Source organism: Delphinus delphis, chromosome 21 (assembly GCF_949987515.2).
Source record: "Delphinus delphis chromosome 21, mDelDel1.2, whole genome shotgun sequence".
Classification (NCBI taxonomy): domain Eukaryota; kingdom Metazoa; phylum Chordata; class Mammalia; order Artiodactyla; family Delphinidae; genus Delphinus; species Delphinus delphis.
The window spans coordinates 3,512,731-3,540,281 of record NC_082703.1 but is presented as its reverse complement, the minus strand read 5'-3'; the positions used below and the strand labels follow the sequence as shown (position 1 = coordinate 3,540,281).

The 27,551-nt window shown below is 46.1% G+C and overlaps 1 protein-coding gene across 1 annotated transcript; it reads left to right on the top strand.

The window, feature by feature from the left end:
• Window positions 1-412: 412 nt before the first annotated feature.
• On the top strand, window positions 413-14,529 carry GINS4 (GINS complex subunit 4). Its single transcript, XM_060001424.2, has 8 exons — window positions 413-563; window positions 1,218-1,332; window positions 6,186-6,272; window positions 7,092-7,205; window positions 10,202-10,299; window positions 10,464-10,552; window positions 12,887-12,977; window positions 13,068-14,529. The coding sequence occupies exons 2-8, from the start codon at window positions 1,237-1,239 to the stop codon at window positions 13,162-13,164; spliced, it is 672 nt and encodes a 223-aa protein (XP_059857407.1). The 5' UTR covers window positions 413-563; window positions 1,218-1,236; the 3' UTR covers window positions 13,165-14,529.
• Window positions 14,530-27,551: the final 13,022 nt, after the last annotated feature.

The following is a 27,551-nucleotide window of genomic DNA, read 5'->3' as shown; positions in this document are numbered from 1 at the left end:
GCCCCTGCAGATATGCGGTAACAGAAGGGCCACAAGGGAAGTGGGTGGAGAAGACGACCCAAGAGGTGGAAGCGGCCTGATTTAACACAGCCCACCTCTCTGTCGGCCAGAGCACACGCGGACGGCTGCAACCGGTGGCGGGAAGGCCCACGCCGCCGGAGCCCCCAGCCTCGGTAACCAGGCGCCTCCTGCCGACGGTCCTTGGGAGGTGTCATCCGGCACCGCACACCCAAGCCGGGACGAGGTGGGCGGGGCCCAGCTCGGGCCCGCCTCCACTCAGGAAGTGGCCCAGAGATCGAGCCACTGGGACGCAATTCCCGCCCCCAGGGTGGGCGGGGCCGTCTGGCCATGATTGGTCAGCCCCGTCCGTGCGCAGTGACGTTGAGTCCGGACGGGAAGTGTCCAAGAGGAGCGCGGGAGCTGAGAAGTGGAGGGTCGGGTGCGTCCTGGAAAGGCCTCGCGCGGACCGTTCTGCGGCTGGTGCACCTCAGGCTGCTTCCCGCGAGGGTCCCGCCCTCGCCACTCGCCAACCCGGGGTGCCTTCGCAGCCTGGCCAGGCCCGGGTGAGCGTCCGAGTGGGACCGCTGGGAGTGCGCGCGCGCCTCGGGGGAGGAGGTGACCCTGTGCTCGTGGCCCCGGGAGGCGAGCGGGAGGAATGTGTTCTCGGTGTCCCTAAGGCTCCGGGGACGCGCCCTCGTCCCCACCACCCGCCTTCCTAAGCCCTTTGGGTCACTGACCGGACAGATGTTGCTTGTGGCCTTGTGGCTCCAGGAAACGGGCATGGATTGGTTCTCCCAGCAATTTTATTTGCCTGCTCTTAGTGAAGAGCCGTGCTGAGCGCAGGGGCTGCACAGGTCACTGTGTCCCTAGTCCTTAGAGGTTCCAGGATTCATATTAGAGCTGAAGTGAACGCAGCCCCCGAGGAGAGGACCTCCTTCTGGAAGGCAAACAGATAATTACTGCAGGGTGTGGTAGGTGCTCAATTCAGGGTGCACGTGGAAGCCCTTGTAAGGAGTGATCGCTTTGAGAAATTGGTCCCTGACCTAAGATTTGAACGAAGAGGTGAAGAATTACAAAACCAAAACCTATGAATTCCCTAGCCACTGCCAGTGAGCCTCTACAACCGCAGTAAACCTTTCCCTTTTCCAGGTACGTAGTTGCATATTCTTGAAAAGAAATGGAACACACAGCATAGTATGGGTTCTTTTATTTATTAGATTCCTGGTTTCAGAGAAGATGACAGAGGAACTGGATCTCCCGGGACAGGACTCTGATGCGGGGAGTGAGGAGGTGGTCCTGACCCCTGCAGAGCTCATTGACAGGCTGGAACAGGTAAGCAGTCCAAACAGAATCCCCCTGCTCCAAGCTCAGCCTTTTTATTTAGTCCAGCTGTGCAAATGTCAGGAATCAGGAAATGTGATGGAACTCTAGGCTTATTTCAAGAGAAGAGAGACCGCATCTTACCATCTACACAGAAATAGGAAGTAGGGGGACAGCCGGATAGAAACCTCATAATGTCAGACACAAAATTCTCAAGTGGGGCCAGAGAGGGTCAGCTTTGGGGACATTTACGAGAACAGCTCACAGAGCAAAGGATCTGCTTGGTATTTGTGGGGACCGCAGAAGTGCTTGGTAGAGACTTGTAAGGTCTAGAAAGTGCTGAAACACCTTCTTTAGGAGAAAACTGGTCTTTTTTATTTTTTTAAGTTTATTTTTATTTTGGGCTGCATTGGGTCTTTGTTGCTGCGTGTGGACTTTCTCTAGTTGCGGCATGAGGGCTTTTCATTGCAGTGGCTTCTCTTGTTGTGGAGCATAGGCTCTAAGCGCGCGGGCTTCAGTAGTTGTGGCATAAGGGCTCTAGAGCGCAGGCTCAGTAGTTGTGGTACATAGGCATAGTTGCTCCGCGGCATGTGGGATCCTCCCGGAGCAGGGCTTGAACCCGTATCCCCTGCATTGGCAGGCAGGTTCTTAACCACTGCGCCACCGGGGAAGCCCGAGAAAACTGGTCTTATTCTTCCTTTTCCTCCAAATACTTCCTTTTGTCCACCGTTCTGTATGTTTCCACTGCTTACCTCAAACCACTTCTGGGCTGTTTCTCCTTTTAGTCATAATCCCTGTGGCTTATCGAGTATTTCCTGTGTGCTAGGGCTCTTCACAATTGTTGTCTGAGGAGACCTTGGTAGTTTTGGAGTTCAGACTACCTGTGTTTAAATCCTGCATGTCACTCGTTTGTTTTTTTTTTTTTTAATTTTTTTAATTAAAAAATATTTTTTTTGGCTGCGGTGGGTCTTCATTGCTGCACGTGGGCTTTCTCTAGTTGCGGCGAGCGGGGGCTACTCTTTGTTGTGGTGCGCGGGCTTCTCATTGCGGTGGCTTCTCTTATTGTGGAGCACAGACTCTAGGCACACGGGCTTCAGTAGTTGCAGCGTGCAGGCTCATTAGCTGTGGCACGCGGGCTTCGGTAGTTGTGGCACACGGGCTTAGTTGCTCCATGGCATGTGGGATCTTCCCGGACCAGGGCTCGAACCCGTGTCCCCTGCATTGGCAAGCGGATTCTTAACCACTGTGCCACCAGGGAAGTCCACACTCATCTGTTTTACAACTTAGGCAGGTTGTATAGCTTGTCTCTAGCGCTTCCTTGACTGTCAGTGGAGGTAATAATAGTGGCTGCCTCACTGAGCTCTTGTGAGGATGAAATGGGGTATTATGTGTGAAGAGCTCAGAGTGTTGTCTGACGTGTGCTGAGCGCTCACTGAATGTTAGGTGCAAGTGGTCATAATCAGTACAACAACGCCCTGAGGCAAGCACTTTTGTCATCTCCATTTTACAGATGAGGAAACTGAAGCTTAGAGGTTAGAGGTGTAAAGTAACTTGCCAAGGACACACAAGGACAGCAGAGCCAGGATGTGAACCAGGTCTCTTTGATTTACTACACCTGCTGCCTTATTCGTCTCCCTCTCACCGCCCCTTTCCAGAGCTCTCTCATGTTTGTTACTTTAGGATTCTTCATTCTTTCCTACCGTTACATGCCATTGTGAGTGATAAAACCCAAGGAAGTTCATTTAAAAATTATGTCTCAGACCTTTTTAAGAATCTGGTGAAAACTCTGGCCCTCCCTCCCAGAATAATGCACATATACACCCATGCAGAACTTTGCATGTAATTTCAGGAGATTCACAGGCACCCTGAAAATTTAAAACCCAATGAGATATCACTTATACCCACCAGAGTGGTAGAAATGAAAAAGGTGAACAGTATAAAGTGTTGGCAAGGATGTAGAGAATTTAGCACACGTATACCACGGTGTGTGTGTAACTTGGTACAGTCACTTTAAAAAATTAACGTTATTTTCTGGTCAGGTTAAAGAAGGCACACGTGTCTTGTGGCCGAATTATTCTACTCCTGGGTGCATACCTAGAGTACGGCATGTACACGTAACGAGGGAGAAAAATAGCAGTAAAATGAGTAAAAGCTCCTGCCGCAGCATGGACAGCTGTCAGGAGCATCACACAGAAGAACAAAAGATAAGTTGCTGAAGAAACCGTCTGTGTACCGTTCAGACCCTTGCAAAGCTGTCGTCCAGGGCCGAGCTTGCCAGCTTGCTGGTGCTGAGGCTCTGCAAAGGCTCAGATGCTGACCCTCACCCTCCAGGTCAGCCGGGCCCAGACTGCTGGCCTCTTCTGGGTGTCCTCAGGGCTCCCTGGGAGGGAGCCCAAGGAGGGTGGGGTCTGGCGGCCTTGGCAGGGGGTGAGCAGGAGTCACGCCTGCGGCCTGATGCTCTCCTGCCCGGAGGGCAGCCACCGCCTGGACACCTGCCGTGTAGCATGGCCTCGGGGCCGGCCTGACAGGCCACTGATGAGCACAGCTCTGGGCGCATACGTAGGATGCTCTTGAATGCTGGTAAAAATACAATTTAAAACTTGGTACCTAAAATGCAAAGTTTCTCATTTTAATGGTCATGTTAGTTTGCTAAGGCTGCCTAACAAAGTGCCACAGACTGGGTGGCTTTGCTGACAGAAATTTATCTTCTCAGTTCTGGAGGCTCTTCTATCTGAGAGGAGATCAAGGTGCTGACACGGTCTCCTCTGAGGCCTCTCTCCTGGACTCGGAGACGGCCGTCTTCTGTGTCCTCATGTGCTCTGTCCTCTCTGTAGATAATTTCCCATAGAGAGTGAATGTACATAAAGGAAAGAAGGTACCAGCGACTGAGCCTTGGGAAACTCCGTGTCTGTGTCCTCTTCTTCTCCTGCAAGGACACCAGCCGTATTGGATTAAGGCCCACCTATTGACCACCTTTCAACCTAACTACCTGGTTAAAAGACTGCATCTCCAAATCCAGTCACATTCCGAGGTGCTAGGAGTTAGGGCTCTAACATACAAATCGGCAGGTGGAGGCGGCACAGTTTCACCCGTAACAGTGATAAACAGGTTGTTGTTAAACTTTTTTTGATGCAGTCATTTCAAACAGAGAACTTGATTATTTTTAAAAAGACTGTGAACTTAAATACAAGTTTCTCACTAAAAATTTTGAAAAGATTTTATTTGAGCATTTTGTACTAATATAAACTTTGCCCCACTGTTATATGTTTTATTACCATGATTTCATACTGTAAATGAGAACTCTCCCCCAAATCTACTCCATTTTACCCAGTATACCATACAAGTGCTGTCATTTCTTTGAGAGCCCTGTCATGGAAAGGTTGGTAAGCACCACATAGAGATAAAAACAGAAGTAATGAAACTACAGAAAATTAATCACTAAATTCAGGCTAATGATCACCTCTGAGGAGGGAGGGGACACAAGGGGACTTGTAAAATGATGATGATACTCTTTAATGAAGCTATGTGCACATAGGTGTTTATCAGTATTCTTCATGTTATTATGTATTTCATAAATATTTTTGTACCTATTCAGTATTTAATAAAGTCAGGTAAAAAGAAAACCTGGGCTTCCCTGGTGGCACAGTGGTTAAGAATCCTCCTGCCAATGCAGGGGACACGGGTTCGAGCCCTGGTCTGGGAACTAAGATCCCACATGCCGCAGAGCAACTAAACCTGTGTGCCACAACTACTGAGCTTGCGCTCTAGAGCCCATGAGCCACAACTACTGAAGCCTGCGCGCCTAGATCCTGTGCTCCGCAACAAGAGAAGCCACCGCAATGAGAAGCCCACGCACTGCAACAAAGAGTAGCCCCCGCTTGCCGCAACTAGAGAAAGCCCGTGCGCAGCAACGAAGACCCAATGCAGCCAAAAATAAACAAAATAAATAAATTTATATATAAAAAACGAAAATCTCCTGCTTTATAAGTTCTCTATGACAGTTTGATCTTTTCTCATTCATTATGCTACTTGAAAAGACAGATTGTCTTTCTGATTAATTTTATATATCTGCAACACTATTCAGAAGCTTGAGCACCTGAAAAGACATTTTATGATAGTAGCAATACTGGTATTTAATAATGCGTCTGAATGGTGATAATTGAAGAAGCAGACACTTAAGTGTGTCAAAATGAATAACTGGAGCGTGCTTGGCCTGTAACTCTGAGCTATTCTAGAACTCAATTTCCTGTGATTGAAAGATAAGTACAGCTTCCTCAGTCACCAGTGGATACTTCAGTTCCCTAAGCCTTGGTAATTTCTGAAACATACCAAGCATCTGGGCCTAAGTCATAAATTAGGGATTTAACATCTTATTCCAAAAACTGCTTAATAGATAAATCTCCATTTCCTTTGTGATCCTTTGTACTCTTGGGAAGTTAGTAAATAACGTAATCTGTGTTTTCTCATCAGCAAGGTAAGGATAACTGTATCCATTTCATCTCAGTTATGATAGTGATGAATGAAAAAATTATAAAGTGCTCTGAGCTGAATGGGAGGGCGCTGGTGCCCCCTGGTGGGCAATAGCAGATACAGACAGTGGTGCCCGGTGACAGGTACCGAGTGGACACCAGGTAGGATTACTCTCAGCCATAGGTGTACTGACAACACAGCCTTTCCACTAAAGGAAATAAAAAAGCCATCATTAAACATAGCTTGTCTTCAAAGCACTTCCAGTATTTCCAACCGGTAGACAGTTTCTTTGCTGAGGCAGCTGTGATTTTAGGGGTGAGTACTGACTCCCAGGGTTATTTTGCTCCATTGTGAGTAATGCCCCTTTGTGCGTTTTTCGGGCATTGTTGTTTTAGGCCTGGATGAATGAAAAGTTTGCCCCTGAGCTGCTGGAAAACAAGTCGGAAATCGTAGAATGTGTCATGGAGCAGCTGCAGCACATGGTAAGAGGTGGCCCCTCAGCGTTCAGAGGAGGGCAGCTTAGAAGGTGTGTCGGCACAGTGAGAGGCCGTAGGCTGAAAGCAAATCTGTTCCGTTGGGCCCAGCCTAGTTTGGTTTTTTTTTTTGTTTTTTAATGTTGAATTAATTACCTACATTTACAAAGCCTGGGAGCTCCTATGAACATCTGGATGTCAGCTTCTAAAAACCTGTCCTCAGCATTCCTGCATTTGTACGCGAGAACAGCTGACCAGAGCAGGGTAGGGACCGCCCCTTCCAATGTGCTCCCAAGGCCCCCAGCTCCTGGCTGCCCACCTTTCTCAGGTACCTTACCTGCCTGGCCCCGAAGCCTCTGAGTGTGTGGCCCTTGCCTTAGATGAGCCGGACTTTAGTCACTGTCAGCCTCAGGGTGGCTTTGAAACGTTGGTATTTTACAGTTTCTCAGCTGGTGTTTTAACTACTTCCAAGACCCTTTAGACATTTCTTCTGTCTGCTGCTTCCTTCACACTCGGGCTGGGGTTCTTCTGGGGCCTTCTGACCAGCCAGATTCAGATTCTATTCAAGTGGTCATTTTCTAAAAGTAAACGAGTGCTGTCTGCACTTTATGTCGTGAGACTATGGTCATGTATTGTTTGTGTAGTTAAGAAATTAGAAGGAAATGAGAGCCCTTAAACGATGAGTTTTTTCTTCTCCTCTGACCTAAATGTAGCCTGTGTGAGTCCTTAATGTTGCCAGCGATGATGGGCTGTGCGCTGATTGAACAAATAAGGTCCTTAGTCTTTGACTCTCATGTTTTTTACAAACTTTGTTTTCTCTGTTAACAGGAAGAAAATCTCAGGAGGGCCAAGAAGGGGGACCTGAAGGTCAGCATCCATCAGATGGAGATGGAGAGGATCCGCTTCGTCCTGAGCAGCTACCTGCGGTGTCGGCTCATGAAGGTCGGGGGGCAGGGGGCAGCTGTCGTGCGGACTGAGGGTCCTGGGAGGAGCGGGAGGGTCCAGGGCCTGCAGATGGTGCTGAGGCCCCACGTCAGGGGAGCCAGAGTCGGGAGGGCGGGACTGTTCTGGAGAAGCATCGACGGCACGGTTGTCTCCCACCTCCAGGGACACTGTTAGTCTGTCTGCTGCGCGAACGGTCCCCCCCAGAGTGACCGTCGGGCGGTGCTGAGCGTGGAGGTATTGGCAGTGGATGAACAGGGAATACTGACCAGAGGGGACCTGGTTTTAAGAACTGTTTTGCATCTGTCGTTAAGTCAATGTCAAATGGACCATGCTAGTGACATTCAGCTATATCTCTATGGCCGTCTAACTTATAAAAATGAAACGGCAACACATGCTTATTTTCAATGACGTCTGTTTTAACCCTGGAAGTTCTTACCTCCTTGAAGTTTCTTCTCATTTGGTTCCACTTGTCCTCTTAGTTACTACAAAGCAAACATGCTTGATTCTTGAGCACCATGGGTGTGAACTGCGTGGGTCCATTGATACGTGGAATTTTTTCATTATTTGCTGTAAAGTGATCCGAGGTTGGTTGAATCCAGGTGCAGAACCAGGGATACGGAGGGCCGACTGTAAGGCGGGGGGAGGGGAGGGCTGCTGGCACACTCAAGCCCCGAGTTGTTCAAGGGCCAGCCGTACCCTCTACCATGTGGACGCGCTTCAGATACTGAAGACAGCTCAGAAGGCTCTCGAGAGTCCTCTGAGCTAAACATTTCAGCCGTTTATTTCCATTTACTCTCCTGGTCTCTTCCCTTAAAAGGTTTATCAGTATCCTTCTTAAATTATCCCACCTACAATGGAACAGAGTTCCCGTTGTAGTTTGGTCACTTTTGTGAAAAGCAGGATGATCACTTCCCTTGTGGGTATCAGACTGGTAGTAACGCCACCCAGTGTCATGTAGCGTCTGACGGACACGTCACCCTGGGTTCATTCCGCACTCGCCATGAGCACCAACCTCTTTGGAAGTTTTTAAGCTGTTGTTATTATTATTACACCATCCCGTCACTCCTGTATTTCCATGGCTTGATTTTTGACCCCTCAGTATAGGGCTCAGTACTTGTCCCTTTTCAGCTTCTTTTTTGGGGCCATTTCCCTGGTCTCTGGATCCCAGTCTTGTCACCTAGCCTATTAGTTATTTCAGCAAGTTTGATGAGTGTGTCATCAAAGATATTATCTGATTCTTTAGTAGGACTGGGCCAGTGATCGATGTCCCGCCAGAGCCTTCCCCGCCAATCGGCGTCCGTCAGTTGAATCTGTGTTCTTCTTTCACTCATTTATGCGTCTCCTAGTCTGTGCTGTCACCCAGCACCCCTGCTACAGCTTGTCCCCAAGGACGTTAAAGATATCATCACGCATTTTGAAAAGCTTGAGACGCGCTACGCCTCTCCCCACCCTCAGCTGCCAGGCCGCTCAGTTTTTTGAGGCGTGTGGTGAGGTGAATGCTCTTCGCGCGCACGGCTACTCTCCTTTGAGTTCACCGACCGTCTATCTGTAAGGCCACGTACAACGTGAAGGACACTGATGTGTGTTGGAAGAGTCTCCTCCTTTGTAGTTTTGAAAATCAGGAAATGTGTCCGCCTCTAATCTTTCCCACCTCTTCTGAACTCAGTGACTCTGAGATTCTGAAATGGCATGTATTTTTAGTGCACGAAGTGACACAGTAGCAGCGGTGATCCACATAGGACAGGAGAAGGTGCCTCACACACTCAAACTCCGTACAGACGAGAATTTAGTTCATCCTGGAACACAGTGCGTCCGAGCCGGGAGACCTCACCGCTTTAAGGATAAGTGCTGCCTTCTCTGGGCCTTCAGCTCCTCCTTGCCATCATCGTGGTCCTGCTCGCAGAGAGCGTTTCCCTGGCGGAGGTGATCGTGAGAGCTTTGACTCCAAACGAGACTGCCTTTCCTGGTTCCTGACCACACACCTTTCTGTAGCTTTTAGCTTTGTTGTTGTTTTCTGGTAGTTCTTAGCACGCTTCCCAAGCCTTACCTCATTGTGGGTTTTATCCTTGCTGGTTATATTGTTTCTTTTGTTGTTGTTGTTAATTTATAAATTTATTTATTTATTTTTGGCTGTGTTGGGTCTTCATTGCTGCGCACGGGCTTTCTCTAATTGCAGCAAGTGGGGGCTACTCTTCATTGCAGTGCACAGGCTTCTCGTTGCAGTGGCACAGGCTCTAGGCGCATGGGCTCAGTAGTTGTGGTGTGGAGCACAGGCTCTAAGTGCGTGGGCTCAGTAGTTGTGGCACGTGGGCCCAGTAGTTGTGGCTCGCAGGCTCAGTAGTTGTGGCGCATGGGCTCAGTAGTTGTGGCTCGCGGGCTCTAGAGCGCAGGCTCAGTAGTTGTGGTGCATGGGCTTAGTTGCTCCATGGCATGTGAGATCTTCCTGGACCAGGGCTCAAACCCATGTCCCCTGCATTGGCGGGCGGATTCTTAACCACTGCGCCACCAGGGAAGTCCCTGGTTATAGTCTTATAATCGAGCATCACTCTCTGTCTGCTTAAATGTTCTGTGTGTGTCTCTCCAGCCTCTGTATCTGTTTTACTTCACAGGTTGTACAGTTGTGTCTGTACAGTGACGTAGAAATGCTGGGTAACAGCCCCTTCCTTTCTCTTAACTTCCATTTCCAGTTGTCTCACAGAGTTTCTTTCGTGAAAGCCTCTCATCTTTTTAAACTGTCTTCCTTTTTTGAGCCCTGGCCTTTGCTCCAAATTCTCTGAAACCTGCCTTCGTGAAGTCCAGTGTGTAAGTCTTATGATTAGAAAGAGTCTCAACCATGAAAACGTGTCATTTTAAGAGTCACTTTCTAGATTAACCTCGACCTGTTTCAGAAAACTAGCATGTGTGCCACTGGAATCAGACCAGACCTTCGATGACACACTTGATCGAACTTGCTGATGGCAAAAAGCGTTGACAGGTGTTTCCTGTCCCCACAGATAGAGAGGTTTTTCCCTCACGTCCTTGAAAAGGAGAGAACACGCCGTGAGGGGGAGCCTTCCAGCCTTTCTCCGGAAGAGTTTGCCTTCGCCAGAGAGTGAGTAAGCAGCGAGCGTGGGACCCGCCTTTATTTTCCTGGCTTGCCAGTGTGAGTTTGGTGGTTGTGTCCCTCAGGCCAATTGCAGGGCCACTGCTGTTGGTCTTATAGCCCTGGTGGCTCCGGGGCGTGTCGTCACTGCGATGTGGGTTTGTGTGTTTCAGGTACATGGCTAACACAGAGACCTACCTAAAGAACGTTGCCTTAAAGCACATGCCTCCTAATTTACAGAAGGTGGACCTCTTGAGGGCAGGTGAGCAGAACATTCTCCTTTCGGACATCCCGAGGGGCCGTAGTTTACACCCCACGTATATCCAGGTGTCTTAGAATAGCATCTTCATCTCCACTCTCTTCTCTCGAACGTGGACAAATAGGTGCATAAATAGATCAGCAGAAAAGAGATGGGGGGGAAGGGTTCTGGGTTAAACCAAAAATCGTGAAAAGCAGGCGCCAGGCTAACGAGTTCAGCATCACTTTTGTGTTCTTCCGGTTCAGAGGAAATTCTCGTAGCTGCCACTGTAAGTGCAGACTCACCCTCGTACGCAGTCACCTCCCGAGGGTCCGTGCTGTGCTCGGCTCCTCTGGGCGAGGAAGATGCCGGGGTCTCTGGTCTCCGGGGGCAGCAGCGTTCCGCTCACAGGTTCCAGGCCATGCAGGGCCTGTCTCCTCGGGGGGGATGTTAGCTGGAAGACTGGGACGCCTACGGGGGTCCCTCAGTGCTCCTGATCTTCGGTTGTGAGCAGCCTCCCGGCTGTGGGAAGGGGAGCAGGACAGACGGCAGGGAGGCGCCAGGGAGGGAAGCACGGCCATCTCCTCTGCCTCTCGCCCCCTTGCTCGGTCCCCTGAAAGTCTGCCGAGTCACGGGGGGGGCCCTGGTGGTAACCCCTAACCTTGGGTCAGCCAGCAGGGCCCCTGGCCTGTGGCCTCCAGTCTTCCTCCCCGGCCTTTCCCAGCTCGCCGTGTCCACGCAGGACCTCACGGGGGCCTGGAGTCCACAGGTTCCCAAGCTGAGTTCACGACAGCTGAGCCCTGAGCGTCCCTCGCCGACCCAGCCTGGGGGTCGCGCCCTGAGCCCTGCCGCTGGCGGGGGACTTAGCCCCGGCTGCCACAGCTAAGTACCACCGACAGGACGGGGGCGCCTGACCAGCCAGCGTGGATCTTCTCACAGATGTGGAGGCCAGCGTCCATGGTCAGGGTGCTGACAGTGTTGGTTTCCCCGAGTCTCTCTCCTTGGCTTGCAGGCGGCCGCCCCCTGCACACGCACCCTGCCGTCTGTCCCTCTCCTCAGCCGGTTGCCTCAGGACCCCACCCTGACGGCTTCATTTTGCCTCTTTGGAGGTCTGGTCTCCAAATCCATTCCCGTCCTGAAGTAGTGGGGTTCGGGGCTTCAGCGTGTCATCGTGGAGGGGACACCAGGAGCAAGCCCACCGCGTGCTGGGCTTGTGGAACTCTGAACTGGTCGTTTTGGTGAACCTGCCTGAGGGACACAGGAGGCCCAGTTCGTGTCCAGTTTAGCCTCTTTTGTCTGCACTTACAAGTGGGGCAAGGACCACGTCCCTAATCACTGCCCAGCACCACCTGTCATACCCAGTTGAGCCGGGTCCAGGCCGTTGCCCCAGAGCTGCTTCTACTTGATGCTGGCCAGCACCTGCTGACACTCATGTGTTGCTTGTCCTGGGTCCCTTCCAAGGACCAGAGCTGGGCGCCTAGGGCTGGAGCTGTTTGGGAGCCAGCCTGCCCTCGTGAGATCAGAGCCTTGCTCACGTAGCCCAGATGCCCCCTGGAGCACGGAGACCGCAGTGGCAGGGTCGTGGAAGGGCGTTGTAGCCGAGCATCCTTCGAGGGTTTCCTCACATCAGCAGCAGCCCAGTGGGCCCAGCTGACCCTGCTGAAGTTGGTGTCTCTGGCAGGCCCAGAACCCCCGAGCAGCCCAGGGGACCCTCCCTGGACCTTTGCGGTCAGTTATCCTGACCCCCCTCCCGTAGACAGGGAACCGAGGCAGCCCCACACCTGAGCTGGGCTCTGAACACTGAGTTGTCCGGTGGGTTCTCCGGACCCCGCAGGTGATGGGGTCCTCTTGGCACAAACGGAGCCGCAGGCAGGGAAGGGCTGGAGAGTTGCCAGCGCGGGGCACTTCGTGGTGAAGTGCTGGCTGGTGGTAGAGAGGGAGGGATGCTTACAGCGCGCAGCCCGTATTCATCTCCCTGACGTTCAAGGCCATTGCCGTGTGACCCAGTCTCCCTAACATCCAGTCCTCCCACCCTTTATACAGACATACTTTCTGGCCCGATTCACACACTCTGTCCTCCTAAGACGTCACGCGTGTTTCTCCCATGGCCCTTGCTCTTCCTCCCAGGCGCCCTGCAGATCTTAGGGCCTCATCACTTGTCAAATGAGCGGGTGCCGTGTGAAACCTTGAGGGAAGCGTGCTGTTCTAGAAGGAGCCAGATCCCTCCTCAGGTCCCTGCCCCCAAGAGGCTTTTACATCAGGGGTCCCTTTGTGCCTGAGGCAGTTAATCCCAGCAGCTTCTCCATCCCGATCTTGTCAGCTGAGCATTTTCTGATCACACTCTCGTCCTCCTGGCAGTTCCCAAACCAGATCTGGATTCATATGTGTTTCTGAGGGTGAAAGAGCGACAAGAAAACATACTGGTAGAACCGGAAACAGATGAGCAGAGGTGAGTGGCGTTTGCGTTGTGGATGGTGGGAAGCGTTCCTCCCCATGGGGCTGCAGCCGAGCTCCGCGGGTACATTGTTTTCTCTTCCAGGGACTATGTGATCGACCTGGAGGAGGGCTCACAGCACTTGATCCGATACAAAACCATCGCACCCCTGGTCGCTTCTGGAGCCGTACAGCTGATTTAAAACCGGAAGCAACTAACCAAGAGTGAGGACATGGAAGGTTGGAGAACGTATTTGGAAACCCCACGTGTCAGCCGGTGCCCGAGGACGGGAACTTTTCCCGGCAGTGCCGTGGGTCACTGGGGCATTGAGATCCGCTCGGGGCAGATCCCTCCCTGGCTGCTCCAGCCAGGATCAGCAGGTGGGGTCATCGCTCTGCCGACCCCGCGGCTGGGTAGGGACACGGAAGCGCCCTTCGTGGTGGTGTTTGAACTGAGGAAAGTGAGGCCGAGGAGGTGCATAGAAAGGCCTCGCTGCCTGTGATGAGGGGACTGGTGGGCCCCAACCTGACAGCTGCAGGAGCGCTCCCTCAACCCTCCTGGTAGGAAGAGTGTAAATAGATTAAACCGTGTGGCCGCCCTGTATAGTATGTCACTGACTCGTGTAAACTCAGCTTCTGGGGCCTCTGCTCTCACACTTAAAGCCAACTTCTGTCGTGCCTAACTGAGCATCACAACCAATAAACTAGTAACTAGGTCTCGGTTTCATGGCAGAAGGAGCCCGTGGGCATTTCCCAGCGTGTAGTCTAGTGAGGTGCATCCTCCCCGTGGCGAACTGCAGCGTCGGGCGGTCTCCCGGGCCAGCCTGCAGGCCATGTGCCAGCCTTGACCAGGGCCCCGGGGGCAGAGCAGCAGCAGCTCTCTTACGCCGCCACCTCAGCGGCAGCTGTTCCTTTTTAGGCTCTTCACTTTCTCAAGGGGAATAGATGAAATTAACCTCGGTGAGTGGACAGTGTCTCGGTGACACCCGAGGAGGGATGTACACACGTGAATCGTCTTCCCTTGAAACGTGATACAGAGCAACTGCCTTCCAGTCTTTCTTTCCTGCAAAGGCAGGTTTTCATCTACATGATGTTGGCTCTTGGAGTAATCAGTGTAATATTGCTGTCATTTCCAAGAGAAATCACTAAGTGAAAGCAAGGAAGGTTTTATTCGTTAATAAAAACGTTTTATATCTCACGCAGTGCTTTGTTTTCCCCAGAGCGTTTTCACCCTCTTCAGCCATTCATTAAATAAATGTGCAGTGAGCACACAGTATGCCGGGCACAGTCCACCACACTGGGGCTCCAAGCCAGAATGAGATGGTCACTGACCCTGCTCAGGTGGGAGAAGTGCCTTGAAGAGACTTAGAACGGGGGGCTCACGGGGGCTCACCAGCATGACTGGGTGCTCTGAGAGGCTCTCACTGATTTCAGTGAATCTCACTGAATTAGGCTGAGGTCTGAATAACAAGAAGGGGCCAGACACAGAACTCGAAAGGCTTTCCAGGCAGAAAAGGCAGCTTGTGCAAAGGCCCTGAGGCAGAAACGAATTCTACCTGCAGTCGGTGTGGCTAGAAGGCAGTGGGCACAATGCAGAAGGGTGCAGGATTAAGGTCTGAGAGGCAGGCTGGCCCCAGATCACTTAACGGCTTTGTTAGCAAGGACCCCATGGGTCCTCACAGCATCCTGAGAAGCAGGCAGGGCTGGTAGTAGGTAAATAGGTGGGAAACAAGGTGGGCGTTTAGCAATAAGTCTGAATCCAAGTCTCCTTCCTCGGGGCCACCTTGTGGTCCCATGTCACCGTTGCCTCTGCTGTGGAGAGGAGAGGACTGGGCTGCATCATGTCACCCGCCCTGTTCATGCCGGGCAGCACGGAGGAGTAAGGTGGTCACTGAAGCCACAGAGCTCATTGCTCCATTTCCTAGGTCACCTCTGCAAAGGAAGACTGGTTTAGATAAGCCATTTCGAAATAAAGGGGAAGTTGAATTTCAAAACCAAGTGAAGGGAAATGATGTGGTTTAGTGTGACGTCTTTAGCATTTTCAATTTGTGGGGAGTATTTTGCTTTATGGTTAAAAACTCATCACTGGAAGCAGGATGGGACATTGACTTCAAACAGTGGCATCATACCTTATCATAAGCTTGTTGCCAGCGAGATTCCTGAGAAATGCTTGCATGTCCATATCTGCAGGTGCAGCAAAAACATGTACCAGCTGTGACCTTGGAGCAAGACCTGCTGTGTTTACTCTGTGCCCAAACATTGAGGCTTCAGTGCCCCCAACCCCGTGCACATCCACCTTCCGTCTGTGATGGACTTGAGCTAACCATGAAACTCTCAGAGGGATTGTGAAGTGAGCACATCATACACCAGTACTTCAGATAAATGTTATATGATATCGTTTCTATGTGGAATAAAAAAAATACAAATGAACTTATTTCCAAAACAAATCCACAGACATAGAAAACAAACATGGTTACCAAAGGGGAAAGGGGGAGAGAGGGATAAATTAGGATTTTGGGATTATTTATTACTATACTATATATTAAATAGATAATCAACAAGGACCTGTGTAGCACAGGGAGCTCTACTCAATATTTTGTAATAACCTGTAAGGGAAGAGAATCTGAAGAGAGGGTACATATATATATAACTGAATCGCTGTGCTGTATACCTGGAACTAACACGATATTGTAAATCAACTACTGTATACTTCAGTTTAAAAAATACTTTATATAGGTCTTCCCTGGTGGCGCAGTGGTTGAGAGTCCGCCTGCCGATGCAGGGGACGCGGGTTCGTGCCCCAGTCCGGGAAGATCCCACATGCCGCGGAGCGGCTGGGCCCGTGAGCCATGGCCGCTGAGCCTGCGCATCCGGAGCCTGTGCTCCGCAACGGGAGAGGCCACAACAGTGAGAGGCCCGCGTACCGCAAAAATAAATAAATAAATAAAAATAAACCTTCATATAATGTTAAGTAATTTATCATGGGAGGCTAAACATTCCAAATATTTGGAATTGTTCAAAATTGATTTTTTTTCTTTTTTGTATTATAGTAAAATACACATAACGTAATTGCTGTCTTAATAACCATTTGTAAGTTCACATTCAGTGGTATTAAATATATTCACCTTGTTGTGCACCCATCACCAGCACCCGTCCCCACGACTCTTCATCTTGTGAAACTGAAACTCTGTACCCGTTAAACAATAACTCCTTCCCACCGTCCCTGAAAACCACCATTCTACTTTGTCTTTACGGTTTTGGCAACTCTAAGTACCTCATTAAGTGGAATCATAGTTTGTCTTTTTGTGGCTGGCTTATTTCCCTTAGCATAAGGGAAACCTTGGGAAACCCCAAGGTTTATCCATGTTGTAGCATGTGTCAGAAATTCTTTTTAAGGCTAAATAATATTCCCTTGTACGTATAGACCACCTTTTTCTTATCCATAAATCTGTCAGTGGACACTTGGGTTGCTTCCACATTTCAGCTGTTGTGAATAATGCTGCTGTGAACATGCATGTGCAGATATCTTCGAGATCCTGCTTTTAAATTTTTGGCTATACACCCACAAGTGGAATTCCTGGATCATAATGTAATTCTGATTTTAATTTTCTGAGGAAGCACCACACTCTTCCACAGCAGCTGTACCATTTTACAAGGGCTTCAATTTCTCTACATCCTTGCCTATACCTGTTTGCTATTTTTTTATAGTAACCGTACTAATGAGTGTGAGGTTGTATCTCATTATAGTTTTGATTTGCATTTCCCTAATGATTCAGCATCTTTTCCTGTGCTTATTGGCTATTCCTACGTCTTCTTTGGAGAAATGTATATTCAAGTGCTTTGTGCTTTTCTAATCAGGTTGTTTTTATTGTTGATGAGTTTTAGGAGTTCTCTATACATTCTGGATATTAATCCCTTATCAGATATATGATTTGCCAATGCTTTCTCTCATTCTGTGGGTTGCCTTTTTACTCTGTGGATAGTATCTTCTATGCATAAATTTAAAAATTTTTTTCATAAAGTCCAATTTGTTGATGTTTTCTTTTGTCACCTGCGCCTTTGGTGTCAAATCCAAGAAATCATTACGAAATCCAATGTCATGAAGTTTTTATCATATGCTTTCTTCCAAGAGTTTTATTTGCTTAGGTCTTAAATAAATTTAAAGACCTAAAGGTCCTTGATTCATTTTGAGTTAATTTTTGTATGTAGTGTTAAGTAAGGGTTCAACTTCATTTTTTTGCATGTGGATATCCAGTTTTCCCAGCACCATTTGTTCAAAAGACTGTCCTTCCCCCACTGAATGGTCTTGGTACCCTTGTCAAAAATAATGTTACCATACATGTGAGGGTTTATTTCTGGGCTTTCTATTCTGTTCCATTGGTCTGTATGTCTGTCTTTATGCCAATACCACACTTTTGATTACTGTAGCTTTGTAGTAAGTTTTGAAATCAGGAAGTGTGTGTGCTCCAGTTTCGTTCCTCTTTTTTCAAGATTGTTTTGGTTATTGGGGGTCTTTTGAGATTCCATATGAATTTTAGGATGGGTTTTTTCTGTTTTTGCAAAAAAAAGTCACTGGGATTTTTATAGAGATTGCATTGAATCTGTAGGTCTCTTTGGGTAGTACTGACATTTTAGCAATATTAAGTCTTCTGGTCCATGAACATGCAATGTGTTTTCATTGATTTATGTGTTATTTAATTTCTTTCAGCAGTGACCTTCAGTTTTCATTGTATAAGTGTTTTACCTCCTCGGTTAAGTTACTTCCTAAGTATTTTGTCCTTTCTGATGCTATTTTAAATGGAACTGTTTTTGTAATTTCCTTTTCAGATTGTTCACATATAGAAATGCAATTGGATTTTGTGTGTTGACTTTCTATCCTGCTACTTTGCTGAATTCATTTATTAGTTCTAACAACTTTTTTGTGGAGTCTTTAGGGTTTTCTACATATAAGATAAACATCATCTGCAAACAGATAATTTTACTTAGTCCTTTCCAATTTGGATACTTTTTATTTATTTTTCTTGCCTAAGTGCTCTGGCTAGAACTTCCAGTACTATGTTGAATAGAAGTGGTAAAGCTGGGCATTCTGATCTTAGAGGAAGAGCTTTCAGTCTTTCACCATCAAATGTGGTGTTTCCTGTGGGTTTTTAAATATGGCTTTTATCATGTAGAGGTAGTTTCCTCTTCCCATTTTGTTGAGTGGTTTTATCATGAAAGTGTTGAATTTTGACAAATGCTTTTTCTGCATCAGTTGAAAAGATTTTGTGTTTTTTCCTTCATTTGCTGATATGACCTATTACATTGATAATTTTCATATGTTGAGCCATCCTTGCATTCTAAGAATAAATCTCAGTCATGTGTATAATCCTTTTAATATGCTGCTGACGTCTATTTGCTAGTATTTTCTTGATGATTTTTGCATCATTGTTCATAAGGGATATTAGTCTGTAGTTTTTTTTATTGAAGTATAGTTGATTTACAATGTTGTGTTAATTTCTGCTGTACAGCAAAGTGACTCAGTTATACGCATATATACATTCTTTTTAATATATTTTTCCATTATGGCTTATCCCAGTGTATTGAATATAGTCCCCTGTGCTGTAGTTTGCTTTTCTTGTAGTGTCTTTGTCTGGCTTTAGCATAAGGTTATGCTGGCCTCATAGAATGAGTTAAGAAGTATTCTCTCCTCTTCGGTTTTTTGGAAAAGTTTGAGAATGTTTGGTATTAGTTCTTTAACTGTTTGGTAGAATTCACAGTGAAGCCATCAAGTCCAGGGCTTTTTTTTTTCCCCCCCGGTTTGGAGATTCTCGCTTGCTGATTCAATCTGCTTACTAGGTATAAAATCTGTTTATATTTTCTGTTTCTTTGTGATTTAGTCTTGGTGCGTTTTGTGTTTCTAGGAGTGTGTCCATTTCATCTCGGTTATCCAATTTTTAGCATACAATTGTTCACAGAACTCTTTTATAATCCTTTTTATTTTTGTGGAATCTGTAATAATGTCCCCACTTTCATTTCTGATTTTAGTAATTTGAGTCTTCTCTCTTTTTTTCTTAATCCATCAAGGTAAAGGTTTGTCGATTTCATTGATCTTTTTGAAGAACCAACTTTTGGTTTCATTGATTTTGTCTGTTGTTTTTCTATTCTTTATTTCATTTTTCTCTGCTCTAGTCCTAATCATTTCCTTCTTTCTGCTAGCTTTGGGTTTATTTTGTTCTTCTTTTTTCTAGTTCCTTAAGTTATAAAGTTAGTTTGTTGATTCTCTCTTTCTTGTTTTTTAGTGTAAGCATTTATAGCTATAAATTGCCCCCTTAGCACTGCTTTCTCTATGTCACATAAGATTTGGTGTGCTGTGTTTTTCTTTTCATTTGTATCTAAGTAGTTTCTAATTTTCCTTGTGATTTCTTCTTTGAGCTATTGGTTGTTTAAAAGTGTATTATTTAAGTTCCATAATTTTGTGAACTTTTCAGTTTTACTTTTGTTATTGATTTCCAGGTTTATCCTCTTGTGGCCAGAGAGGATACTTTGTATGATATTTATCTTTTCAAATCTATTGAGACTTAATCTGTGGCCTAATATATGGTCTGTTCTAGAAGATGCCCCATACGCACCTAAGAAGAATGTGTACACTATTGCTGTTGGGTGGGGTCTCTGTATCATATATGTCTGTTAGATCTAGCTTATTTTAAGTCCTCCATTTTTTTTTCTGTGTGTTCTGTCCATTATTGTGAGTGGATATTGGTGTCTTTATTTTTGTGGAACTGTCTGTTTCTCTCTTCAACTCTGTCAGTTTTTGCTTCATGTATTTTGATGGTCTGTCACTAGGTGTGTAAATGTTTATAGTTGTTATATCATCTTGCTGTATTGAACCTTTTATTAATATATAATGTCCTTTGTCTCTTGTAACCTTTTGTGGTTTAAAGTCTATTTTGTCAGATATTAGTATAGTCACCCCTGCTCTCTTTTGGTTACTAGTTACATGGAATGTCTTTTTCCCTTTCATCTTCTTTGTGTCTTTGGATCTCAAGGGAGTCTCTTGTAGATGGCATATAGTTGGGTCATGTGTTTTTATTCATTCTGCCAATCTGTCTTTTGATCGTTAAGGTAATTACAGATAAGAAGGGACATATTTCAGTCATTGTGCTGTTTGTTTTCTATGTGCCCTGTAGCCATTTTGTCCCTCATTTCCTGCATTCCTGTCTTCTTTTGTGTTTTGTTGATTTTTTTGTAGTGAAATGTTTAAATTCCTTTCTCATTTTTTATACTCTATAGCCCTTTTCTTTGTGGTTATCATGGGGATAACATGGTAAAGCTTTAACACTCTAATTTGAATTTATATCAGCTTAACTTCAATAAGTTTTTATAAAACTGCTCCTTTACAGCTCTGTCCCCACCCCTTTCATTTGCAGATGTCACAGAATTGCGTCTTTATCCATTGTATGCCCAAAAACATAAATTAAAAATTCATTGAAATGCATTAGTGTAGATTTAGAGTTACACACCAAAGTTACAGTAATACTAGCTTTTACACTAGTAATTGTTGGGAGTTTTTTTTCTTAAAATGTGTTAGTCTCTTACTTCATGTAGAAAACAAAAAGTACAGTTACAAACCATTGTTACAATGATGGTAGCTTACATAATTGCCCATGTGTTTGCCTTTTTTGAGATCTTTATTTCTCCATATAGCTTCAAGTCACTGTCTAGTGTCCTTTCATTTTACCCCACAGGACTCCCTTGAGCCATTGCAGTTATTGTCTGGGTGGAGAGACAGCTTCCTGGCACTTCCTGCTCTGCCACCTCCCAGAATCCTCTGAGAATTGATTTTTTTTTAAATGTATCTAATCAACTAGCTCTGAAAGTACTCTCACCTTGTCCAAAAAATCCCTTCATTTCTTTAAAAAGCAAAATCAGTATTCTTAATATTTAACAGACTTGATTTCAAATAACTTAGTCGTTTCAAAAAAATTGAATATCCTTTCCGCAGCAGAAAAACAACTACTGGGGGTATTCAAAGGCAGTACAGATTATCAATATAGAATATCAAAGGCACTGTAGATTCTGAAGGCAATAGTAATATCTAATGTTTATGATTTATTTACTATGAATCAGACGCTCATATGCTTTAAGTAGATAAACCTGTAAATCTTTACAACCACACTACGCAAGGAAAAACTTAAGATTTTTGGAATGAGCAAAAGAGATTACTAGATATCCTTTCAATGGGATGCTTGAGCCTTGTAGGGTGTGTGACCACGTCTTTGAATAGGCTATTTTACAACTCTCTAGAGGTAGAAGTTAATTCATAGAAAACTGATAGTAATGTGAATATTCCCTAACTGTTGCTATGCAAGTGATTCCCATTCATGGCAATGCAAATGAATTTTGTCCTGTAGAGAATAAAGCTAAATCCTCATTTGAACTGGTTTTAACATTTTCCTGATTCTGTCATTAAAAAAAATAAGTTAATTCACTTCACCATACAGTAGAAACTAACAAGACATTGTAAAACAACTATACCCCAATAAAAAAATTTTTTAAATAAAATCATTGGCACATGTTCATTTTACATCTGTCCGAGAGTCAACAGTTCCTACTGTTAAATACATTTTTTAAATGTTTCATGTATTTGTAAGGTAGGTAATACTGATATCCCCATTTTATAGATGGAAAAAACAGACAGATCCACTGAAGGCCACACCCAGCTACTAGGTAGAGAAGGTGGGTTCAGACTCCGGTGAGCTCAGAGCTCCAGATTCCATCCTCTTCATTACCTTGTAATACTCTCTCCACAAAAGGAAAGAAGATCCAAAAGTATTTTGAGCCATGAGAGCTTCACTGGAGTAAATTCAAGTCTTCCATAAAGACTCCTTGGGGGAATAACCACTACCATTCACATGACTTTAGAGGAGATGGCATTTTTCTTAACATGGGAGTATTTTCTGCTTTAAGTAGGTCATGTTCTATATACCAAGATGCTCACGAATTCTCCTGGCTAAGACAAGGAAAAACAATATCAATTCAGTGCACAGTTACCTAAGCCTGGCTTCTTGTCCAATTCTGTTAGGTTCTATGAGAATGAGGACAAAAGTAAATGGCTATTTCTGCCCCAAGGAATTTACAAGGAATCCTAAGAAGACTTCCTAAGTAAATCTGAACATATGAGATTGTTTGACTCAGAAGAAAAATTGTCCTAACAGCCGGGACTAAAAAGTTTGAAAGGAAATGATTTTCTTGGGTTCAGAGCTTTGTATATGACAGAATGTTTTCAGTGAATGTTTAAGTGGGGTACTACTTGGGACCCAAAGTTGTTCCCAGCTCAAATGTAAATTTTTTAAAACTTCTACTAACTGCTTCTGTCATCTCTGAACCTGCAATTTTCCTCAAGTATAATTCTAACCATGTCATTGCTTCTCTTAAAAAGCCTCCGTGGTTACTTATTGCCTACAGGAAAGGAAGGGGGTGAAGGAGATTAATATTTTTTGATCATCTGTGTCCTGGACAGTGGACTGATTGCCCTCCACAAATTACCTTGTTTAATCCTCATAACAACCCTGTAAGATAAGCACTAGTCTCACCATCCTATCCCAGCTTCCTGGTTAAATTGTATTTTCTCTTCCCCTGAATGGTTTCTAATCTCCTTTTCATACTTACATTTTTACTATTTTATCTTTCTTAAAATCCCACCAAGATTCTTTGGGGAATTAAGTAAGGTATAAATACTTTCACATTAGTAACACTGGGGCCAACAAGATGATTTGGGCATGGCTGCAATCTAATTTCCAGAACAGGTCATGAAAATAACCTAAATGAAAAATGGCATATGCTTCATCTGACTTCATCGTTAGCAAACGGCCGTAGCTTAGCTCTGTTTGCAGGCATGGCTGCCCTCAACCTCTGGGCAAGTCGGTTGCTCTTCAGTCTGAATGAGACTGTAGCCCGCCTCCTTCATTTTTATGAAAGATCATCAACTTTGCCATCTTCTGGTACCTAAAGCTTCCTGATCTCCAATCAACAACATCGCATGTCTGCACTCTGTGGGCTCAGTGATGAGCAGGCTGCTAATCAAGGCATGGCCACAGTTTGATAAGGGAAACGAGAGAGATAGTAAGGACAGTATCATCTGTCTGTTTCTCTTGGTTCCCCCAAGTTTTATTTCCATATCAAACTTGATGCTGGAAAGCAATACCCCTGGGCTAAGGTATAAGTTCCTTGCTTTTAGCGAAGAAATAGCCCTGTGAGCAACATCTCCTGTCTTCCAAAAATTATAATTGAAGACATGGTCAATTACATGACCTATTCTTTTCTTTATAAGGATCCATGTAATAGATTTTTCTTAGAATTTAGTGCAAGTAAAAGTTTGCCTCTTCAAATGTCTATGATTTATTTATTTATTTTTTAATTTTTACTTATTTATTTTTGCGGTACGTGGGCCTCTCACTGTTGTGGCCTCTCCCGTTGCGGAGCACAGGCTCCGGACGCGCAGGCTCAGCGGCCATGGCTCACGGGCCCAGCCGCTCCGCGGCATGTGGGATCTTCCCGGACCGGGGCACAAACCCGCATCCCCTGCATCGGCAGGCGGACTCCCAACCACTGCGCCACCAGGGAAGCCCTATGATTTATTTTTATCAGACAGATGAGTCCTATCACTTCCCCTTGTTAGCCTTCCTAGCAAGGGGCACAGAGGCAATTCCTGTTTCACTGTCTCACTGCAGCTTCCTGTAATATTGCCCTGGATCTTTCCTTAAACACTCTCTGATCTCCTTTTTATACCTCCAATTTTTCTATTTTATTTTGTCTTAATTTAAAAAGAGAGCCCAATTTGGGGAAGAATCAAGTAAAAGATAAATAAGTATGGAGTAGTCACTTGGGCATATATGAGTAACTTTGCGTCCCCAATTTTTAAAAATATGTATGAGGGGACTTCCCTGGTGGTCCAGTGGTTAAGATTCCATGCTGCCAATGCAGGGGGCCCAGGTTTGATTCCTGGTCAGGGAACTAGATCCCACGTGCCACAAGTAAAGATCCCGCATGCTGCAACTAAAGATCCCGAACGCCGCAACTAAGACCCAGTGCAGCCAAATAAATAAATAAATACATTTTTAAAATAAAATAAAATATATATGAGAATGAGCCATTTCACAAAACACAAATTCCTAAGTGAGGCACATCAGCAAAAGTGGTGATAAAGGCAAGAGTCGTAGAGTCCTGTCACTCTAGAACTCTAAAAAGAGGGAATAGGTCACGTCAATGATGCAATAAAAATAGTAGTTGCCGGGCTTCCCTGGTGGCGCAGTGGTTGGGAGTCCGCCTGCTGATGCAGGGGACGCAGGTTTGTGCCCCGGTCCGGGAAGATCGCACATGCCGTGGAGCGGCTAGGCCCGTGAGCCATGGCCGCTGAGCCTGCGCGTCCGGAGCCTGTGCTCCACAACGGGAGGGGCCACAGCAGTGAGAGGCCTGCGTACCAAAAAAAAAAAAATAGTAGTTGCTAACTGTAACTCCATTCAATTGGTACCTGAACACATAGGGTCAGACACTGTGTGTGTAACCTGCTTGTACCCTGTGCGTTCAGAGGAAGAAGTCTCCTGACCTGAAACAGCATGTGGTCTAGTGAGAGAGACCAACCAGAGCACAAATCCCAGGAGAACATGCTTTTATCGCAGTAGGAATGGGCGTGGAGCATTAAGAGAGAGCATGGGAAGGCCTCCAAAGATGAAGAAATCGCCAAAGCTTCCCAGAAGGGGTGAGGCCGAGCCAGGACTTGAGCACTCATGGAGTTAGCCCGGCCAAGGAGGGAAGAGGCGATGGCTGTTCTGGGTGGAAATGCCACGTTGAAAGGCACAGAAGCCATGGGCACATAGAGCATCCTGGGCCCTCCAAGGAGCTGGCTTGGAGCTTGCAAGAGCATAGGATGAGAGGCAGGGTGTAGCCAGAGAGCAGCTTCCCATTTCACAGGGTCTCATAGGAGGCTTATAAGACATGCATGATGTGTAAGTTTTACAGGAGTCTGATTTTCCATGCTAAAAAATTTGGATTTTTGCACTAAAACATTTGGAAGCCTCTGAAGGACTTTGATTTGATCAGGTTTGCATTGTAGAAATCTGATTTGCATTTAGAAAAACCCCTCTGCTGACTGTGGAGAATGGAGGAGTTAGAAACAGGTGGCTGCGCTGGCAATCCAGGCGAGGAGAAATGAGGACCCGGCAGCACGTAAAGGTGGAGACACAAGGCGATGGGCCGGCATCTCCGTGGGCAACTCTCACGCTGAAAACAATTTATACACTGGATAAAATAGAAAAAGCATTTTTCTAAAAACATCAGATGGCTAATGAGCTAGTGAGAAATTGTTGCACAAGGTCTAGAGGAAAACAAGTCAGGACAGGTGAGTGAGTCTAGCGTTGCCAAGGCGACATGGTAGCCATGAAACAGCAGTGCGCTTCCTACAGCAAACGCAGTGACCCTAAATCTGGGGTTCACAGACAGGTCAACTCAGGGGTCTGTGAACTTGGTTAAGAAAAAAATTACATTTTCTTTTCACTAACCTCTAAATGAAGCTTAGATTTTCCTTCTATTATGAGTCTAGGCCACAAGCCTCAGTGATGTGTGCATGCCTGTGACTTTGTCACCAACAGAAATCAGCTATTTTCACACCACATTTACAGCTGTATGTATCTCAAAATGTTTAGGGACTTCCCTGGCGGTCCAGTGGTTAGGACTCTGCGCTTCCACTGCAGGAGGCACAGGTTTGATCCCTGCTTGGGGAACTAAGATCCTGCACGTCGCATGGCGCGGCCAAAAAACAAAATGTCATTTACATTCATCACTATTTCTAAATTGCAGTCACTTTCAGACCTGCTGCTTGAACTCGCTATTTAATGCTCTAATAAGGAAGCACACATATGACTCTATCACAAGGTTTTTATAAATGTTTTGTTAACTGTATTTCAATTTAACGGGCTTCCTCTGTAACTCTGTATATTTTTTTCCCCTTTAATTTTTTTCTATTTTCTTCTTTTATTTTTTGTTCTCTACATATTTTATGTTTTAAAAACCATCGTTCTGAGAAGGCGTCCACAGCTTCATCAGATTGCCAAAGGGACAGAAGAGGCTAAGCACCCCTGGCCTGGTGGAACTGAAACGGAGCAGTTTGGTCCTTCCCTGCCCCCCACCCCATGTCCTCAGCCTACCTTTTGTCTGTGGAAAAACTTTAGCTGAAGAATAAGTTTAATCAGAGAAGTGAGAAAATGCAGAAACAGAGGAAAACAGTCAAAGGAGACCAAATAATAACAGTTTAGTCATTAAGCATAGTTAAGGATCTTCAGTTCCTCCTTAAGGGCTATAGATAATATTCTGAGCCATGTCCTATGAGCTGTCTTGTAGATACTGAAACCCCCACCAGATGGAAGAAGTTAACTCCATGATGACCAGGCTGTAGCCATGACATAAGCTGCCACAATTCCAAGAATTGGCCTCAAAGAAACGGAAACAAACCGACCCTGGAACTGAAGATTAACTGTACCTAAAACAATCGAGATGACACTGGTCAGGCCACCACATGACCAATTTCATGATGACTGTCAGAGCTGACTGTGCTGTTTCTGCATGTAGCCCCCTCCCTCTGTCTATAAAAGCTCTGGCCCCCTGGGCTTCCCTGGTGGCACAGTGGTTGACAATCTGCCTGCTAATGCAGGGGACATGGGTTCAAGCCCTGGTCTGGGAGGATCCCACATGCCGCAGAGCAACTAGGCCCACGAGCCACAACTACCGAGCCTGCGCGTCTGGAGCCTGTGCTCTGCAACAAGAGAGGCCGCGATAATGAGAGGCTCGCGCACCGCGGTGAAGAGTGGCCCCCGCTTGCCACAACTAGAGAAAGCCCTCGCACAGAAACGAAGACCCAACACAGCAAAAATAAATTAATTAATTAATAAACTCCAACCCTCAACATCTTCTAAAAAAAGCTCTGGCTCCCTGATTGTTGGGGGGCGGGGAGTTGGCCTTTGGACAGGTGTCCACCCTCCCCCCGGTTGCTCGCCTCTGAAATAAAGCAACCTTTCCTTTCCTACCAACACTTGTCTCTCTCGAGAACTGGCTTTTGAGCGGCAAGCAGCTGGACATGGGTTCAGTAACAGAAAAAGTTAGAGTCCAGGGCCTGTGGAGGTTGAGAGTTCTGGTAAACCACCCTTCATTCAGTATCAGGACTCTACAAGTGCAGGTGAATTAGAAGCACACCAACCCCTCACACAGAGATTTTAGGCCAGCTTTGAATCCAGTGGATGGTCCTGAAAATTTCAAACTCATAAATTGGATTAAAGCAATCCAGGCACCTGATAGGACTAAAATCATCTCTGAGGAAAGAGAACATCCTAGGCCTTAAATGATTTCTATACATAATTTTTCAAATACAATATCTAACATAGAGATAACTGGCCATAAAAGGAAAAAAAACAAAGGGGGAACAGATAACAGAGACGCAGGTCCTCCAGATGGTGGAACTAATAGACACAGGCTGGAAACGGACCATCCTCATGGAGATAAAACACGAATGCAAACATTTCAGGGAGGAACTAGAAGGAATACAGAGTAACGCTGCAGATTT